Source organism: Talpa europaea, assembly GCF_964194135.1.
Source record: "Talpa europaea genome assembly, chromosome: 13".
NCBI classification, from domain to species: Eukaryota; Metazoa; Chordata; class Mammalia; order Eulipotyphla; family Talpidae; genus Talpa; species Talpa europaea.
The window spans coordinates 7,838,128-7,859,302 of record NC_140080.1 but is presented as its reverse complement, the minus strand read 5'-3'; the positions used below and the strand labels follow the sequence as shown (position 1 = coordinate 7,859,302).

Sequence of the window (21,175 nt, the reverse complement as noted above, 5' to 3'; positions counted from 1 at the left end):
TAGCTAAACCACCTTTCTGCTTGAAACTGTCCCTCTGTCCCCATCCCTGGACGTGAGCACAGGACACAGAAACATGCCAGCTGGTCGTGACCCTGGTCCCTAGAGCTGTCTGGCCATGATACTCTGTCACCCTGAGCCATGCTGGCTCCCTCTCTCCCAGATGATTATTTCACACCTCTCTCCTCAATTTCCATTACCTCCTCTTAACTCTCAGTGGATGACCTTGACTCATATTTCACTAAAAAAAATAGAAGCAAATACAAGAGCACCTCACTCTACACCCAGTTCCCAGCACCGCATAGGCACTTTATCCATAAACCTGCATGGATGTCCATGCACCTGCCCTGCTCCTGAGCTATCTGTGTTCAGGCAGATGATCCCCCTGCAGTGCACAGGCCCCTGCTCTCATCTACTCCAGGGCAGCATCTGGGTCTCTCGCTTCTCTCTCTTTGGCATCTGCTGATTTCTTTTCCATCAATGAAACAAAATTTTATTATTGACTACCTGCTTCAACAAAGCCTCTCTGGATCCCTCCCCCCTTTCAGCTCCCTCCTGTACAGTCTTCCTTTTTAGAAAGAGTCCCTCACATAATTTTTGGTCTTCCCATCCCCAGTTGAGAGAACTCCCGCCAGGTTCCTCTGAACACAATCACATCACCAGTTACCACATCATTAAAGCTACTGCTCAGTACCGTGGCTACTTTCATCGATGGTTCTTTACAAAACTCATCAGTCCTCCATCTGAAAATCAGTTTTTTTTCTCTTGACTTCCACCAAGTTCTCCACCTTTGGCTTCTCCAGTTTCTTTCCTCCATTCTCCTTTCTGCCTCCCCTTATTTCCCTGATCTCTAAAAGGGCAGTGCCCTAAGGCTCACTCCTTGTATCTCTTCACTTTTTAAATTTCCCTCTTTTAGTGAACTTACTCAGTTTCATGTTTTTAGATAGTCTAGATTCTGTGCTCAAAATATACATTTCTGGCCACACCTCTCCTCTGAAGCCCAGATTCATCTATTCAACTCCCTGCGCAATATCTTGGATATTCAATAGGTCAAATAAGCTGACGCGTGTAGATGTGGCCTCTTGATCAGTCCCTCCAACCATTTCATCACAATCTACATTCATGGAAAGTCTACCCTCCTCACTCTTATAGTGACTGCAAATGTCTCCCTAACTCCTCTCTTTCGCTCTCATCCTACACTAAATCCATCGACAAAACCTATGAGCTCTATCTTCAACATATCTCCATATCCAACCTCTTCTCACTGTCTCTCCTGCCCGTTGCCCTAAGTAATGTCACACCTAAATTATTACAAAAGTGATCACCCCTTTTGCTCCCATTCAGGCTGAGGGTCGTTATCAAAGTTTACCTCTGCTGATGTAACTTTTCTGCTAAAACTCTTTAATCACTTCTCACTCAGCATTAAAGCCCAAGTTCTTAAAACAGCCTGTCAGTCTTACACATCTGGTGCCACATTCTGCTTTCCCTGACTGCCCCCTTGTCTCCTCCATCAATCTCCTCCAGCCACAATGGCTTTCTTGCTGACTTCCAACATGCCAGGCACACTCCTCCTTGGGGTCTCTCTCACTTGTCAAATCTTCTACAAGGTCTCCCTTCTAATCCATCCCAGCCAGCGTGTGGCTTCCTGGTCCAACTCCTCCAGGTCCTCCCTCAAATGGCACGCTGCCTCCTTGCCTCCTCTGCTGCACATGCTCACACAGTTATGTCAGAACCAACGTGACAGTTAACATGACTATGACTATTTCAGAAATGTAATTTTGAAAATGCTACTCTGACCTCCCCTTCTGTTTTTAATAAAGGATGTAAGATCAGGCTAATAATTTTGCTTTACTGCTTAGTGTTCAAAGGCCAAGACCAAATACCAGGATGCTGCAGAACTGCTATCTTTTAGGGTCCTAACTAGGATGATGTCCCAGAAATGATGGGTGAAGCTGTTCACTTTGAAGATACTGCAGTGAAATGAATGAGTTCCTGCTGTATTCTCCTCCCTTCCATTTAGTGCCATCTCTCGTTCCACAGGTTTTACTTTATTCCTTGGTGACTATTTCTCCCACTCCTGTAGGCTAGACTCTGTGAGGTCCAGGAAAACAGGGTCTTTGCCCCTCCTAGCACCTGGGACAGCACCTGGCACACTGTAAACACTGAACACAAGTTTGAATAGCTGGATGGGTGAATGGTGAGTCTGAGTTCAGATGGACAGAAAGCACGCCGTGATTATAATATCTCAGAGTTAGGGGGAACTGAGGAGCTGCCCGGAGTTAGTCACGTATTATAATCCACGTCTTTTAGTCACCGGAAGAGAACATTTGAGAAAATTCCCAGAATATAAATTGTCTTGTTCTGATCTTAAACCACTGGAGCAGAGGGCTGGTGAAGAAAGTCACAGAAATAGTTTGCATAAATCTACCCTGGCATTTCTTAAATAAAGTAAGAGTTGGATTTCAAACATCTTCATATTTTTGTGTGGTTACAGAGACAGAGTTTTTAGATCTATGAGCGAGTTATTGATGAAAAGCCTCTACTGGGATAACTTCAGAGGAAAACTAGCAACATTGAAATTGAAAAAATAAGTGCTGAAACTACAGGCAGATGCTGATCAAATGTAATCTGAATCAGCATTGCTCACTCGGAGCATGGACTGATATTAATGCACTGAAGACAGACAATGGGAGAAGAATCCAGAATCCGAAACTGCACAGATGTGCCACTTTTTGCTTCTAAATGGGGGGTGGGGGGTCAATCATAAACACATAGTTAGAGAACTCTATTATTCATACATAGACTTGTACCTCATTTAACTCATTAAAAAAACTCTAAATAGTGCATTTCATAAATCCATTAATTCAATTCTTTGCTATTCTCTTTGCTGCCTTAATAAAGTTCCAGGCTAAGAGAATTGTGTTTGGCATTTGGCATTTTGAAAGAGAGTTCCAGACCAGATGGACCCAAATGGCATTTGTAAAAAAAAAGATTTCATATCCAGAAAAAAAGAGTTTAGTTTAACATAACCCAGATAATCAGTCACTGTTACCACTTTACTAGTAATCAGGGTCTTTGCTATTGATGACACAGTTGCAACAGTGTCTTTAATGACCTGTCCGGCCCATGAGAACTTAAGCTTGTTAAAGCTTAAGTCCAGAATCAAGAGCAAAAGTTTACCATATTAAAATGGGATGATTATTGCTAATAACTATTGAGTGCTTGCCCTGCTAACCGTCGTCCTAAAGCATCACAACAACCCTATGACTTCAGCATCACCGTAACCTCTCTTTTTACAGTAAGGAAAATGAACCCTGGTGAAGTTGGTTGCACAGGTCACTTAGTTGACGAGTGGATACAATGAGAATTTGGATTTCAGCACCCACATTTTTAATGTGACTTCAAAAATGGCTTTCTGATGTGAGTCATAACTATGTGAGCATATGCTACAGCCAGTGTTGGGTGTACCTTTGTGTTGCTAAAATCCTGATATTTTAGGAACGTTAATATTATGTTGAAAATAGAACCTGACCTTGCCTTCTGTTTTTGAGAAAAGATACAGGACCTAACTAATAACTTCCCACCTTTACCCCTTAGTGTTAAAAGGTCAAACCCAAAAATCAGGACAGGTGATGAAATGTTCAACTTCAGGGTCATAAATAGCAAGTGAAACCCTTCATTTTGAAGACATTGTAATGGAATGAATTATATGTTTGGTGAAAGCATCTGGACCTTCTGAGGTTTTTGTTGACTACAAATTTTTTATGAAAAGATTATACAGTCTACTTTTAGTGCCTGGATGTTAACCTTGTCTATAACATTATTAAATTATGAATAATGTATGAATAAGTAAGAGGAGCACAAGGATATTTGAGTTTTAAAAACAGGGAACAAATGCCAATATTTATTCTGTTTTCTGAACCTACAAAATATGATAAGATAAATAAATTACTAGTTTCATTTTTTAAAGAAAAGCTAGCAGATTTGTAACGATGCGGGAAAGAAAACTGAAAACAAAGGTTTCTTTTTTAAAAAAAGAATATTGTCATGGGCCAAATGTATGATTTTTTTCCCCCATATCCTTTAAATGATTAAAAGCCAAATGATATTTTTGGATTCAGTTTCAAAATTCTCTTGGTGGTTATGAGACCAATTTTACAAAGAAAAATTTTTTCGTCCAAATTTCATTTTAAGGAATCTTAGCACGCCAACACACACTGTATTTTTGGAAAGCTGGAGAAGCCAGATTGCCTTTCATTGAGAAATATAACAGGGAACAGCCAGTCCTGGTTTCTGTGTTGCATGTCATAATGCTCCTTAGAAACTCAGGCTTACAAGCAAAATAGAGGATACTTTTTCTTCTCTCTGTCATATGCCATATTAGCTTTGAACTTGGACGTGTTTAGAAATAGCAATACTTGGGCTGAACAGCTCTCTCTCCTGGGTGTTCAGAAATTACTTCCTGTTCTATATTTTGGGTTTTCATTGTAATTCTGGTGGTGGCACTCTTTCTCATGCTAATCTAAGGATGAGTAAAGATAAGATTTGAGCTTGCATATAAAGGATTCCACTATATACACTTCAAAGGGCAGTCAAGCATCTCAGGGAGACTTCCTGAGATAACACTTGGATCTGGGAGACACAAAGATATGTGTGATCCCAGAAGAAACATCACTTTGCCACTGTGGGTGCAGTTTCTGCATTTGCAAACTCAGGCAAATGCCTATCTCAGAATATTTTGTCTCTGCTGATGAAAGAAATGTCACATAGAAAGCCTGGGCATGAAGCCTCAGACACAGAAGCTAATTAGTTGACAGTAGTCATGTTCGCTTAATTTCTATTTAATGTACATACCTGATTATAATAATAAAGAACCAATACCAAACGTTTACTTTATACCTAACAAGTTCAGGTGATTGAGGAGAATCAATATCCTATTTTGTGTGTAGACCACGTTAATTGTTCTGATTCTTAGTGAGTTATATATAGTAATTGCTAGTAGTACTCGCGTGCCTTAGAAAGTCCTTTCATATGCCATAATTTAATTTACATTTCATCCTGTGATGTCAGCCTCAAATGTGTTGTTATTATCCTGTTGCAGAGACTAGAAAAAAGTGAGTTTCTGAATTAAAATGACTTGATGACAGTGGAGATAGAACTTAAAGGTGAGCTTTTGGGGTCTAGTTCTGTTTTTTTTTTTAACTTATTTGTTTTGTTTTTTAATTTATTGTTTTATAAAAGAACTGGGGTGTAAAACAGAGTTGCAGAGGGTGAGAGGATTCCCCAGAGACAGAGTGGCGAGCAGAACAGGCAGATTGTCTAAAATACACTGCTGAGGGGAGCAGCAAGCAAGACAGGAGAGGTCTGCTGTGCCATGTGGGTCAGCTTCCTGGCCAGGGATCGAACTCAGGTCAGCACTGTGATAGCTCTGAGACTTTAACCCCCAGGCCACCAAGGTGGCCACCTGTGTGGTTTCATGATATTCAGTTGCCTTCTCACAGAAATAAGTGCCCTTCCTTTCAGTGATGTGTTAACAAGTAGTTGGCCACTACAAGAACAAATCTATTAGGCTACTCAAGTTTTCTCAAGTAGCTATGCTATCTTTAAAGTTGCTAAGAATGGAGTATTTGCCAGTAAGAGATTCTTCTAAAAAGACAAACATGCTAAGATCTTTCATAAGTTGACATATTTGTTACACTTTCAAGTGAAATGGTCATGGTTTGACTGAATTAATGTCATTTTTCTTGAATTCCTTTCTTGACATTATTATAACTTTACCTAAATGAATGAATAGTTTCCTTGCTTGTTTCTTAGAATATTGCAAATTTACAAAGATAATGAACTGATATTAAAATTTGGGAAAGAAATGTATTTCTTGTACTTTAAAAAACCTAAAATTATATATTATATTTAATCTTGCAGGTATTGTGGAAAAGGTTCACATACGCATATGGAAATTTGGGAGTGTTTCCTCACTTACATCCAAATTATATGTTCAAGAGAGCACTAAAAACACATCAGATAAAAAGATTCATAATGGAACCTAAGATGGATAAAGAATGCAGGTGCAGAATAAAAAGCTCCTGTGTATTAGGATAAAGGAATTTGGCCATACTCCATAGGCCTGTGTCAAGGACTATGTAATACATGGGATTCTCGCTTACCTATTCTGGTAGAAGATACAAGTCTCCTGGGTCAGAGACAAAGGACTTTGTAACTCACAGCAAAAACAGTGATGATCAAGTGTGCCAGTTTCCTATGCCCACCTCCCAAGCCCAGAGGAGTGAAGCAAAGGGCAGTGGTAGACATCTGTACATGCAGTGGGTTTTGTTAAAGAAGCACCCTGAGTGCCTCCCTGGTGGCGCAAGGGGTTAAGCACCACACTATGAAGCAATCTGCAACCTCCCCAGCTGGCCAGGAAGATACCCACATGGCACAGCAGACCTCTCCTGTCTTGCCCACTGCTCCCCTCAGCAGTGTATTTCAGTCATTCTGTCTGTTCTGTTCCCCACTCTGGCTCTGATGGATCCTCTCACACTTCTGCACCTCTGGCCTGTGCCCCAGCTCTTGTATGCATAAATAAATAAATCTTTAAAAAAAAAAAAAAAAAAAAAAGGAAGCACCCTGACCCTTGACTTGGAGAGTTCACAGCTTCTCTCATAAACAGAAACAAGTCTATCTCCTGTCTGGGGCAGCTGTCACCTAACCTCTCATGGTAGCACACTATAGCACCACCCCAAGATCACAGCAATCAGGGTCTTGCATTCTTGTCATGCCCCAAAGAATATGCAGAAAAGCTCAGCATGTAGGAGACTGTCTTTCCCAACAGCAAGCAGCTCTCAACATTTTTTGATGCCAAGAGTTGCACTCCTCTAAAGTACAGCACAACGTATTACTGGTCATGCAGTTAGGATGGTGACTTCCAGGAGGGCCAGGGGAATTCTACACCCTTTGCATGAGTCTCCAGGAGGTTCTGATACAAGCGAGTCACCGGTGAAGGCACTGGGAGCCACAGGAAGCTTTTCTTGTCTTTGGTGGGGGGAGTGCCATAATGAGACTTTAATTTAGGAAGACAAGGCGTCATGCAGAGAGAGAGCGGAGTGGACAAGACTGAGACAGAAACTGTGTAAGAAAGTTGCTGTGGCAACCCTGGTAAGCCAGCGTGAAGTGGTAAGAGGGAATGCAAATGTGGATGTAGAGGATAGGACAGAAGAACAAGTCTGTTCTGGGTGCAGGGGAAGGTGCAAGTGACCTATGGGTGAGAATATCAGCGGGTGGAAATTTGAGGAAAGTGCAGGACAAAATATCAGGGTCAGATTTTCCGAAGCTGTATTTGAAACATCTGCTAAATTCAGGGGACTGTAGATTGGACATAACTGGGCTCAACACATGCCAGGATAGAAACAGGGAATCTACAGACAGCTTCAAATCCCACAAGGAAATAATCCAGTCAATTTAAAATATGCCATGATTATTTAGTTCTTAGTTGGCAAGCGCTCTCTCTCTCTCTCTCTCTCTCTCTCTCTCTCACACACACACACACACACACACACACACTCAAAGCTAACATTTAGCACACTACAGTGTATACTACAATCCAGTAGCCACTTTAATTCATGGGATAAAATTCTTAGTCAAAAGCTGCACAAAAATCTCCATATCCTTATATCCAAAAGAATGTATAATATTGTCTCAGTCCTTACAGAATGAATGTGAAGGATGAATAATACAAACACGACATTTAAACCAGCATTCTCTTCTCATTCTAAACGTTTATTTTAAAGCAAATCAAAACGGAGAAATTAATTTGATTTTATCCTCTTACTTATCTATCTCACATTGCAACAATCAGTCACCCACGAGTAAAAGGCACATCACAAACAAGAAAAGAAGCCGGAGTCTAGGTAACTAGTTGATGGTAAATGAGAAGTAACATGTCATTCTTGGTGAACATTCCAGATCATTTCATACAACATGGACACTATTATTTTTAATCTATCTACTTTGCCAACAACAGTAACTCCAAATGGCAATGGCTGAGACTTCAAACGTTGGTAAGGGAATAAAAATGAACTTTAAGTCTGAATCACTTTTATATAGTCAATAAAGAAGAACAACTATTCTTGGACTCTGGAGCTGCCCCCAAAGACGATGAGAGCTTCTTCCTTGGGTAACACTGAGCCAGCCGCATGCTCTCACCTGATTGCAGGTATTGATGTCGATGCCCCCCTTCAGATACTCCACCACTTTGTCCAGGTTCCCAGCTCTGGCAGCGCGGAGGAAGCTCGCATTGCTGTCAGACTGTGAGAAAAAGGAAAGACCTTTTGTGAATGATGGATGGCATAAAAACAGATCAAACCTAGAGAGACAAGAACGTTTACGCAGCAAGTCAGAAAAGTTTGCTTGGCAAAAAATGTCAATACTGAGTTTAAAACATAAGGTAATGATTCAGCGTACAAGGTAGCCATGTCATAGTATTTCTAGAGAGTGGTTTGAGGATGTGAAAGTCATGCTTTAATACGCTCTGCTATACCAAAGAGTACAAAAGAACCGATACAATGAAAATAATTGTTACTGATTTTGTCTAAGACTTTGGCCACATTTGGAGATGACTTTGCCCTACTAGCCCCAAATCTGCTGTCGCACGATTCATTTTAGCTTTGGAGGCCAATGACTTTATTTTTTTAAAAATTATTTATACACACACACACACACATATTTTATATCATTGCTCATTTTTAAACAATGTTTGCTTTTTTTTTCCCTTCAGGTGTAGTCCCCAAAGAATTGTTCCACCAATGCACCTGTGCACCATCACCTCAGTCTCCTGTGCTCCTCCCTCCCTCCTTCCCTCTGACCCCTCTCCCTCCTCCTCCCCTGTAGGATGTCTCTGATTTATAATTGTCTGTTTGTTTTCTTTGTGTTTTGTTTTGTACTGTTACTATTCCCCCCCCACCGCCATGTCTTATTTGGTTCCCCTATATTCCCCCTATAAGTGAAACCAGCCGATATTTTTCTTTTTCCTTCTGAGCATATAATTCCTTCTAGCTCCATCAATGTTGCTGCGAATGGCATGAGTTTATCTTTTTGACCACTGAATAGTATTCCATTGTGTTTTTATACCACATCTTCTTGCAGATGCTAATGGCTTTATACTGAGCCTCATGTCAAGCTCAAAGGACTTAGTAAATGGGAAGAAATCTTTTGCCTCTTTTACTGTTTGGTTATCAGCTGGGTGAGGCACAAAGCTTAGTGTGGGCCACTAGGCAGTCACCTGTCCTCATTATGAAGGAAGAGCAGCAATCCATGCATGAGGGGCTTCGAGGAAAGGGGGTAGCACTAGTTGGCAAGTCTGGGCTGTGCCCAGTGAAAATTCTGTGACTCTAGGGATTTGGGGAAAACATTCAATTGAGGGCAGCTGGTATAACACCAGACCAACATCTCTTGATCAAGAGGCTCACCTCCATGGAGTCTGCTTTCCAACTCACCTTCCCCCCAACCCCTTTCCACATCTGATCCTGGGACAATGAGGGGGATTTTTTTTCCAGGAAAAGTCCTAAGGAGAGTGGCCCGGGTTTCCTGCTGCCCCCCTGGCTGCCTCAAACAGCTTGACTTTCAAATCTTAACACAAGAGGATGATAAACTGGTGTTGGATTCGAGGCCCTTGCATAACATTATAATCCCTCTTGTGATGTAAAATCTGACTAGAAAGAAAGCTGAGAGTGAAAAGGGACCTCATGGACCTAAGAGGAAGTGAGACCAGGTGTGAGGCTCCCTGCCTGGATTCTCTCCGCAGGAGACACGGGCTCCCTCCCTCTCTCCCTGCCTGGAAGAACGTACTTGGCAGTCAGACCTATTGCTCACGATGCAGATGTTGATGCAGCAAGGGCAGGTTTTTCTCAGGGATTCTCCGATTTGGAATTATTCGCGGCGCCCTATTAGAATCATCCACACAGGGGAACTGGAACCAGGGACTAAACCACTTCACATTTCACCCAAATAGCAAAGGAGTGCTGTGTTTACACATCGGGTCGCTCACAGAGGAACAGGGGAGGGTTGACTGGGGCTCCCTGGATTGATTGACTGTGCGTGGTTCTCCCTTTGCCCGCCCAGCGCGTGGCCTCCCCTCATTGCTTCCTGAAAGCTGTGCCCTTGGCACGGTGCCCGCGGAATAGCTGCAGTGCTGCGGTGACTGGCTGGTGACTCATTTTAAAATGCCGATTCTATGCAAGTATTTTGCTGTTTGCAGCAAATTCTAAATTCCAGGGCGACTTTCCACCTTCAGGTGTGTTCCCGCATCACCACCAAGTGAAAGATAGTGCTGTGCACTGTGTGATGTCATCATCTCCCAAGAAGACGATTTACTATCAAATGATAACATGTAAGTAATCATAGGTCACGGGTAGAAAGGATGATGATACCTTTCCTCACCCCACCCCAGACGGCACTTTTAAAAAGAAATCTCTGCTAGATATCACCTTAAAGATTGTGCCTAGAAAGTATTTGCGACTTGAATGGGCAGGCACTGTCCAGAGTACTCTGGATGCATGTCTTACATAAAAAAAGTCTTGTCCAAAAAAAAAAACATAGGTAAGAGTTAGTGAGTGTTTGTTGTGATCCGGGAATTGAGCTAAAAGGAGTCAGATGCATTCAATCATTAATGCTCAACCATGTAAGAAAATAAATTTCATTTAAAGATATTAATACAATAATACTGCGAGGAAGATATTACTATTATTCTCATTTAGCAGGTAATGAGAGAGGTCTAGAAAGTTTCCAAGGTCACACAATTATTTACTGGCAGAGCGAAGATTTAATGCAGGTTTTACCAGCTTCAAAGGTCCTTTTATTTTTTTTTTAATAGAGGCATGTTTTATTTTATTTATTTATTTGTTTGTTTGTTTGTTTTGTTTATACATGCACTGGGCACAGTCAGAAGCGCGGGAGGGTGAGAGAATTCACCAGAGCCAGAGCGGGCAGCAGAGCAGGCAGAAGGACCGAAGTACACTGCTGAGGGGAGCAGCGGGCGGCAGGAGAGGTCTGCGCGCCATGTGGGACCCTCCTCTGGTGGCCGGGGAGCAGCCAGGGATCGAACCGGCGCTGCAGAGGCTGCGGGCAGCTTCGCAACCCAGCGCTCAACCGCTGCGCCACCGGGGAGGCCCTCAAAGGTCCTTTTAAATGCCCTTCTGCCTCTCCCCTCCAAAGCACCGAAGTAGATGTTTCTAGAAGTAGATGTTACTATAGATGCCCAACCTGTTGGCTGTGGCCTTATTTCCTTTGTGGTAATGTTAGGGGGAAAAGGATGTCCCAAAGCAAATTCCATATAGGCTTTGTGGACTCCACCCCCACCCCAGGTCAAAGCCAAAGACACTGGGAACTCCAAATCCCATCACCACCCAAGGGAAGGTGGCTGGGACCTGAGGGTGGGGTTAAGCAGCCAGGTGGATACAAAAGGCAGACACGTGGGCTTTGGGGCTCCCCCCATTTTGGCTCTCCACCAGCTCGCAGCATCTGGCCAGCTCTGAGAGTGACTTTGGGTTTCCAGGTCGGCGGATCGGGTAGGACGCATTAAAGACTTTATTTCCCTATTTTCTCCCTGAGTTGTACATTTTCCTTATTTCTTTTTCTCTTGTAAATAAACCTTTTATTAACCCTTTTGTGTGTGTCTGTAGTAGAGTATTCATAAGTCCCTTTAAAGCGTGCGGGTGAGGACCCACAGCCAGGAACCCGTTTAATATCGGGGTTGCTCTATAACAGCTATCACACATTCACTCTGTAATCAAAGGCGCTGCTAAACAGAGTACCTCCATTGGAGAGGAATTCTTGGCTGATACCCCCAGCTTCCTAGCTATCAGCCATCTATGCACCTAAAAAAATATTAAAAGCTGGCCTGACACAAGCTACTAAATATTTTCATTAGGAAGGAGGGAAGAGGTGGCTAAGTACATGCTGCATTAAAGACCCAATTGACTATCCTCCATACATACCGAATAGGATTAAACCCAGGAAGATCAGGCTGCTCTAGTGTTTCTGTAAAAGAACAATGTCATGAACAGGTAGAGTAAGGAGGGGGGACCATATGCTGAAGGGATGAGGAAACATCCAGAGACACCCCCAGAGCTTTGAAGAGAAAGGCTGGTGTGAGAGGGGCTCTGGGGATCACTGGGGAGGACCCAGTAGACCCTCTCAGAACCTTCTCTAGGGGGCTGGGCTTGCTGTGGAGGATGGTTTTTATTGCTAAATAATCCATTTTCATAAATGCATTTCTGTTTTCTGAGTTAAGCTTCCAAAAAAAAGTGGATGCAGATCAAAAGCTTTCAGCTAATTCCTGGAATTTTTCCAAAAAAAATTTTCCCAGTGTTCTGGCGGACCTGAACCCAGTAGAAAGATAAGATCTGAGCTGTCCTGCTAGGGACCTATGGACAGTTGAGTCAGAGTATGCTTTCTTACAAGCTGAATTCTTCTAGAACCCCGTTAAGGGATTTAGGTTTCCCAAAGTGGGAAAACCCATTAAATAAAAGTGTTATTAAATGGTCCCAGAATGTGGGTTTCAAACAAAATTAAAATGAGTCTTCAAAGCTTATGTCTACATACTGAGCCTGTTGAAGTTACAGTATACACCTGCATAAAAATAGATTTCTCCTTCCCCTTCCACACACACTCACCTCACGCACACCCTACACTACAATGAGGTCAATCCGTGATTAAAACTCTTGACACAGGAGCTTAAGAGAAACAGTCGCCGGCCCTGTTACCTTCAATTCATACAGGGTCGAAAGAAGATTCGGGACTCATGGTGAGAGAGGCAGCAATTTTTACCATCCTATGTTTCCCTCTGGATAAAAAGTAAGAATTTTAAAACACCAGGATATCTCACCTATTAAAAACACAAATCCCATACCTCTGAAACAGCACTGTAAACTAATGTTACGAAAATTAAAAAATAGCACAATAAAAAATAAACTGAATACCATCTTCATCGACTTCTAACAAATAAATAAAAACACTATAAAAAGAAAATGAGGCATTAGTCCCCCTTGGTGGAGAATCTCAGACAAATGTCACACTAATCTCTTTCTCTTTTGCTGTTTTATGTGCCTAGGATTCTCAAAGTCCAAAAACAGTTGTACTTATGCATGTGAAATCTGATGCTAGATGAGGAAGTCAAAGGCTGAGTCCCACTTATTTAATCTGCAACAGATGGATGTTATCAAAACCTGCACCCTTTGTAACCTCTATGTGGCATCTCAAGCTGAGAAAGAAAAATTCCTCCAAAATTCTCCCTGACACAGTTCTGTACGGTTGTGCATCTGAGTGTTAGAAAAACAGAATACTTTCTTATTCTATAGGAAAGAAAGCACCCAGCAGGGCTGAAAGGCAAGGAAGTGTGTGCACCCACAGAGTCACACTATATACTCAGGACTGCCTGCCCAAAGGGTCTAGGGGCAGAGTCACAGGGGTCCATAAGTTTGCTACAATAGTTTCTTTAAATCTGCTACTTATATAACAATAAAAACATAATATGGAAAATATAAGCAAGTTCCAAGTCAACCAGATGGCTTCCCTTAACTGCTACAACTGTGCAATTTCAGTGTATCACAGGCCAAGTAGAGACAACATATAAAGGCACGCTTTGCAGAAAGTTCTGCCGTGTCCAGAGAACATCATACATGGCAGCATGGTGCAGACAGGATGAATCAAAATAACTTGAGAATATCAGCACACATTAAAGCTGCAAATAAGCACGCAGCGCAGAGGTCGTCTGTGAGTGACCCAATCTGGACCGGCCATCAGAAAATCCACCTCAAAGCTTTCTTCAGTTCCCGACTCCAGCTTTTTTTTTGCTTTAGGGACACATCTACACCACGACACCAATTTCATCCCAAGTAAATAAAGACTGTTTTCAATGATTATCAAGTGCAAGCCATTCAAATGGGCATTAGCGAATTTCTCTGCGACCTTGACATTTTGATGCTCTAAGTAGGAAACAAACCATAAATTCATTAGTAATGATTCGTACAAGATGCCTAGAGAAAAAGGTATTCTTTGTTTTCACTGATGTCAAATTTGGGAGCATATTAAATTATACACATCTCAGGATTAATCTTTTACTATTCAGCCATTATCTGTGGACAGAGCCGCTCATGCTATTAAATTGGTGTCGTTTATTTGACTAGTACTAGTTGTGTGTATGTTTCATTTGTACAGCTTTCTTTTTAGTAATGGTCTATCATTTAAGGAGTTTTATATAGCTTTTTTTCTTTACACAAATTAGCACTAATAAAAATAACACCAGAGAGGTCATTAATTTCTTTTATACTTTCCAAGGGATTAACACATTCAAGTTTGAGAAGCACGGGTGGGGTGTAGTACTATGAATCACTGGAAGTCAGCATCAGCCTGGGGCAGTCTCACAGCCTCTGGCTGACAGTATTCCCTCCACAAATATTTGCAGACTGATTAACCTTAAGCAAAGCACACAATCCGTGAGGAATCTGGGGAACTGACTTATTTTCCTAGGACGCAGTTACTCTAATAACAGAGTCTTTTACCTGCCTAACCTGAGAGTCAAATGTGATGAGCAATCCAAAATAAAGAAAATAACTGGAGGGGGACAACCTTATTTTAAATATCATCACTAAGAAACATTTCTGCAATTCCTTGGGATTTTTTCCAAGGAAGGTTGGATAAGGTAAATCCATCCCTAGCAAATGACAAGTTCTATAACGTGTATCTCAATTTCTTTATCAAATAGCAAATATACTTTAAGAGTTGCTGGAAGTGCTTAGCCCCATGGCAGGCACAGAGGACACTTAATGAGCTTATTATTGCAGCTTTGTTGTAACTGAGAAATTACCAGCAGTAAATCAAATATAGATGCAGACACGGGAGCTTTAGATACAAAGGGCGCTTTAAATACAAAGCAGATTATTTGAAGATATTCATTTGCGTGCAGGTGAAACAGAACAGCAACAATAAAAAGGGAGCCAGAACTGTGTGTGGTCTGTCTTCCATGACAAAGATGTTACTAAATTCCCTCCTCGTGGAAGGGGAGTAAAACTGGAATATTTTATAACACCTGGAATAGACATGAACAAACCATCTATAAATGCAGCATCAAGAAAGCTCACAAAAAATAATGTCAAGCAAAATAAGTCAGACACCCAAAGAGACATCTTTATAATGCCATTTACTTAAGTTCAAAAACTAGTGGAACTAATCTATAAAGGTCAGAATAGCAGTTTCTAGAAAGATCCAGAATGTTAAAGTTTTACTTTCTAGTTAAGGATGTTGTTCAAAATGTTCATTTGTATAACTTTGAGAGAAAGATCAAGAGGAACATTCTAATCTATTGTATTTTGCTGTATATGCATGTTATGATTAAATGAAATATTTACTTTAAAAAGATGGTAACACTGAGAAGTCAGCCATGTGTTCCTAATTTATGCAAAGGTGACAAAATCACCAAAGAGCATTAGTATTCTAATTCAGTGTCTTTTCCTCACCGTGGAGGCCATTTTTTAATGCACACTATTTATATCATGCAAGAACTTCAATGAAAATAATATTTTCATATATTGAAAGTACTACATAGTCTCAGAGAAAATATGAACTACTAAAAACCCACAATTTGGTCCTTCAACTCAAAAGGTCAGCTAAGTCAAATTCCAGAGTATCTTTTCATAAGTGGTTCTGAAATCTATCGAGGCTTTGTAATATAAAAACTACATGATTATATTTGATTGTACATACTTTATTTAGCACTGGTCTACTATGCCTATCCTTTAAACACACAGCACAAATAGTCTTCCTCCAATATTCAAAATGTTTACTACAAATTCAATAGCAGATCTAATTCAGAGAGCTCGTTAAATTTTCTAGGATAAACATAAGCAAAATTAGTTGTAGAGAAAATTTTATACCTTAAAAAATTTCTATATACTCATTTATCTTTGACACTCACTTTTCTGAAAACTGCATCAAAATGTGAATGTGACAATATCCTTCTTTAATGAATTAGAATTAGAATTAGAATTACCACCACAGGGACACACAAAAAATCTAAATAAGTAGAAATAAAAACCCTAATCCCCAAAAAAAGACTGTTATGATATATTTCTGATAACTAGTTTATAGTTCGAATTCCCCATGTGATTTCAAAATTTTAAAAACTGCTCATTTTAAAAGAATTACAGAGCAGAAGGAAAATAAGTTCCCCAGTTACCATTTCACCACACAGAAATCTTCTGAAAAAAAAGACTTTGTTTTGCTGACATTAGTTTGGCTTCATCAAATGTTTCCATAAGATGTTATTACAGTGAGACACACTGAAACTTCTCTAAAATGGGAACATATAATTCAATCAGTTTCCTATAACTTTATGATGAACTGACAATTTTCGTTAACTTCTCACATGGCAGAAAATTAACAGGTTTTGATTACTTGTATTCTAGGCAGATATTCTGCCTAAGACTCCCAAACCCTACAAAATTGAGAAATTCCATCACTAAATGCATGTCAAGCTTTTCTCTGCTTGAATGGCAAAATGGTAAGTTTGTAGATGGAAATATTTGTGACTTCTTTCATAACATTTACAAAGCTGTACTAAGAACATCAGAATAATAAGGGAAACATTTTGCTGTAGGTATATGCCAGATGTCAGATTGAATAACTTAAAGAAAACTGCAATTAAATGATTCAGATTCTTTCAAAGCATAAAATAATTTGGGGAGGCTGTTACATGAACAGGACTGTTTCCCTTAGTACCATAATGATTGCTTTAGCTGTTAAAGCATTTAACAAGAGTTAATATTTCTTCCCAGAGTCTATCATAATTCCAGATTATCTAGAAAGTTATGATACCCCCATTCCTGTCAGTGGTACTTCTTGGTATAGTGGTATCATATACCTTTTTTTTTTTTTTAAGATTTATTTATTTATTTATTTATTTATTTATTTATACAAGCACTGGGTACAGTCAGAAGTGTGGGAGGGTGAGAGAATTTACCAGAACCAGAGCAGGGAGCAGAGCAGGCAGAAGGACCAAAGTACACTGCTGAGGGTAGCAGCGGGCAGCAGGAGATGTCTGCACACCATGTGGGACCCTCCTCCGGTGGCCGGGGAGCAGCCAGGAATTGAACCGGTGCTGCAGAGGCTGCGGGCAGCTTCGCAATCCAGCGCTCAACCGCTGCGCCACCAGGGAGGCCTGGTATCATACACCATTATGGTTGGTTTCCATATATAACTCTAGCACTGATGCTTGAACTGATATATTTGCAAAGTTCTGCTTCCTTTATGTTCAAATGATGACAATGGAAAGACCAGTAAAATACTCTACAAATTCTAAACTGATTATTACAGTTTTTCCACCATATTCCCTAATATTTTTAGTCGCTAAGGTATCATGGAAATCTGCCTTTGACATGTCAACAAGAAATAATAATGAAAAGTAAAAGCTCTGCAATGGAAGTTTAATAATACATAATGCATCTATATATATAATTGATTCCTAAACAGTTTTGTATTATTGCTTTGGGATCTCCAACTCATATTAATTATGTATAAAATAATGGAAAATATTTTTAATACAATCTGTATCTCAGACCTAATCTACCTCTTAACTTCCAACAAGCTGGACAGCTCTGTAAAAGCTTCTGCCAGCATCAAAAACTCAACATCCCCCAAGTAAATAAGGGCCAAAACATGGGGGATCTTAGCTTTATGTACTGTACACAAATTTCCAAAGTCATCTCCTTTGGACATTCACTGGTCATAAAAGTTGGTTTGATGAAGGACTAAAAACCAAGTATAATACTATTATATTAGGGTCAAGAGAAAAAACAAGAGAGCTTCTGATATAATTCAGTAATGACAGTTTATGTCTTTCTGCAAGGAATCATTTCTAGACAAAACTCTTTTCATTCCTCAACTTATCAGCATGTCAAAATTGTAGGATTTTTGAGGGGAACATATTCAAGTTCATCCCACTGCTGTATTTAAGGATCAGGACAAAACGCAGCTTCAGATGTTTTGTTGTTGATTATATTTTTAAGTATTTTATTTTTTGTTATTTTTTAAAATTACGTTTAATGAGGAAACATAGGTTCACGTTACTGTGTTTTGAGGGTAAAGGGTCACACCTCTACAAACATATGTTATCACAGCACACACACCACCAAAGCCCCAATAATTCTCCTCCGTAGTCCACTGGGCCCCAACCCCTTTGCTCCCATTCTCCCTCCCAAGCCTTAAGGTTTGAGCCTCCTTTGAAGGCTTTTAGAACTATGAGGATATGAAAGAAAACCCAAAACCAACCAACTGAAACTATCTTTCATCAATTTTTTGTTATGCCAGACATCCTACAGTGTTAATTTACTATCGCCCCCTCGAGGTAGGGATGGCATCCTTGGTCTGATAATTCTTTATCTTCAGACCATCTGCTCTAAAGCAGACAGCCCTCATTCAGAAGCAGTTTCGTGACACAGCCCAGATGAGATGCCTACCCCACCCCCACCCTCACTGTACACACTAAGAAGGCTGCCTCTTTAGCACTGAGTTATTCAGGATAGGAAAACAATACTTAAAATGCATGTACTTTCCTGCAAGGAAATCTTCACAAAGCCTGGCTTACATGGCTATTATTTTAAAATAACTTGCATATATCTTTCTATCACAATACATTTTCTTGCACTGTTGACTTTAGGGGAGCTAAGCTAAGATGCACATGGTGGTTGTTACAACCTCTAGTATACATCCAAGGATGATTAATCGGATTGATTTTGCCAGGAGGTATTACTTAATTACAGCTTAACAATCATACATTATGGCAACCAGAGATTTCTTTGAAGCAATTCTGAACTCATTTACACTCTTTCACCAAAAGACCAACTTAGAGTAAATGTATCAGTCACTCAATTCATTTCTTTCATTTTTTGATTATAGAAGTCCTGCAATATTAATATCTTCTCTGGAATAACATAAAAACTCAAATTTATTACTTTTCAATATCCTTTCTTGTCTCAAAACAATGTTTTAATTTTCTAGGAATATAAACCCCAAAACTGTGTCCCCCTTGGAGTGTCTATTATTTTTAATACAATTACAGGGTGTCAAGAATTCCAGCATGATAATTATAATGTTTGTTAGAAATAATTTGTCTCTAGTCCCTTTCATTAAACTGCTATTAAGTTTACCCTCATCTGTAAGATGTCACGACTCTGTCTTTCTAGTGTGCATCTGATTTTTGAGAAGTTGTTTGTCTACCCATTCTGCACTGTGTGTGGGTTCCAAAGGGACATGCATGCACAGCTTTCATGCTCTTTTGCACATTTGTGATGATCTACATAGACAAAGAGTGTAAACAGCAAACTTCAGAAGGCAAAATTTCAATTCTAAGAAGTAAGCATTATGCTAAGTGTAATACATAAATCATGTTCACATTCATTTTTGGTCCTCATCATGCTAGCCTAAGAGTGCACAGCAAAATGTGCATGTAAGAAAAATCCATCCTGAGAAAAAGAACAAAAAATGGAGGTGTCATACACCCCAACTTCAAACTATATGACAAATTAATAGTGGTTAAGCAGCATGGTATTGGAATAAAAAGACACACAGGTCAATGGAAAAGGGTGGAATGCCCAGAAATAAAATTACACATATGTGGACAACTACTTTATGATAAAGTGGCCAAGAGTTTATAATGAAGTGAGGAATATATAAATATATGAGCTCAGAATACTGTTAACACATTGCTGATGCTTCCCATTAAGAGAGAGGTACAATGAGAAGTCACTCTCCTCAACGGATGTGCTCTGCAGTAATTTTCTAAATTTATTCTTGCACTATGAACTACAATTGTCAAGAATGGTTTGCTCTAATTCTAAGCAATCTATAGGGCTTATGTAATTTTACAATGAAACATAAAAGATGGAGTGGAAAAGTGACTTAAAAGGGAATGTGTATAACAGATTATAGCATATAACACATGGCCATGGAAAAAAAAAGATTAGCAAATTAAGTATCTGTATCTTGCACTGCCTGAAGAAAAACATTGTAGCTTATTGCATCAAATAAGCAATGTTTGGAAATCAGTCTATAAAAACCCCTCTAGTTACTACTGTATTTCAAAAAATATCTAGACTTTGGATACAGTTTTCCAAAAATAAAATCCTAGTTTGTTAGAATAAGAGCAGTGACAGCAACTCTTAAGAAAAATTTGAAAAGTAAGGATACTGCTAATTTAAACAGAAGTAAAATCAAAAGCAAGGTTAATTTAGTTCATAAAACTAAGCTTTGCTTCAGGTACCCAAGATCCTTTAGAAAGAGAAATCAGTCCTTTTAGAATTGAGACCACAGAGTAGGAAGAAAACCCAAGAGACTCTGGTGGAGGACTCCAGGTGCCTTGGTGGTGGTGAGGTATGATGCCATACACCAGAAGGGGGGATCCTATACCTCTAAGTCACATATAATGTTGTAAACCAATGTTAACTCAATGAAAATAAAACAAAACAAATAAAAGAGAAGTCAGTCTCAAGCCAGATTTAATGAGATAATGGAAAATACTCTACTTTTGTTTACACTGATGGTCTTTTATCATTTGACTTATACAAAAATTGTTTTCAGGGGTGCTTCCCAGAGACTTGGGAGATAGCTCATTCAGAACAGCCTCCTAAGTTCCTCTTCCCTCTGTTTCAAAAGTTCCTTATCCTGGGGTCCCGTAACACACTGAGCACTGAATTGCACAAAAACACCATGGAGCACTAAACCAGACACAATACTGCACCAGATGTTGTACTTGGGTCTTGCAGCTCTCAGTTCATCCATCTATACGTTCATCTCCCCAACTAACCTAGCTCCAAAGTAGGCAGGGTCTGTACTGTCCCAGCACAGAACCTGACATAGAAGACATCCAGAAATACTGTGGAAATTAAGCAAAACAAAGGAAGGCAATCAGCAAAATGAAGTTGACCCAAAAGGAGTGTGAAACAACCTTCGTCAACATGAATTAAAGTGGTTAATATGATTGAAACCAAACAAGGGTGTGAAACAGCCTTTGTGGACATGAATTCAATTTGTACATAGGTATTACTTGATGGAGCAAGCAAATTTTTACAGACTTACAATATTTTAAAACTTTTTTCAAGTATTGCTTAGCAAAATTTACAGTTGTATTCATTCA

At 39.9% G+C, this 21,175-nt stretch overlaps 1 protein-coding gene across 2 annotated transcripts in view; it reads right to left on the bottom strand.

The window, feature by feature from the left end:
• Positions 1–21,175, bottom strand: part of ANK2 (ankyrin 2) — a gene marked incomplete at both ends in the record, with an annotated part of 208,602 nt that overhangs the window by 173,186 nt on the left and 14,241 nt on the right. For both annotated transcript variants that reach the window (XM_084252160.1, XM_084252161.1), the window contains one exon: positions 8,197–8,298. In XM_084252160.1, coding sequence (XP_084108286.1) covers positions 8,197–8,298 — 102 coding nt within the window. The remainder of the gene's footprint in view (positions 1–8,196; positions 8,299–21,175) is intronic.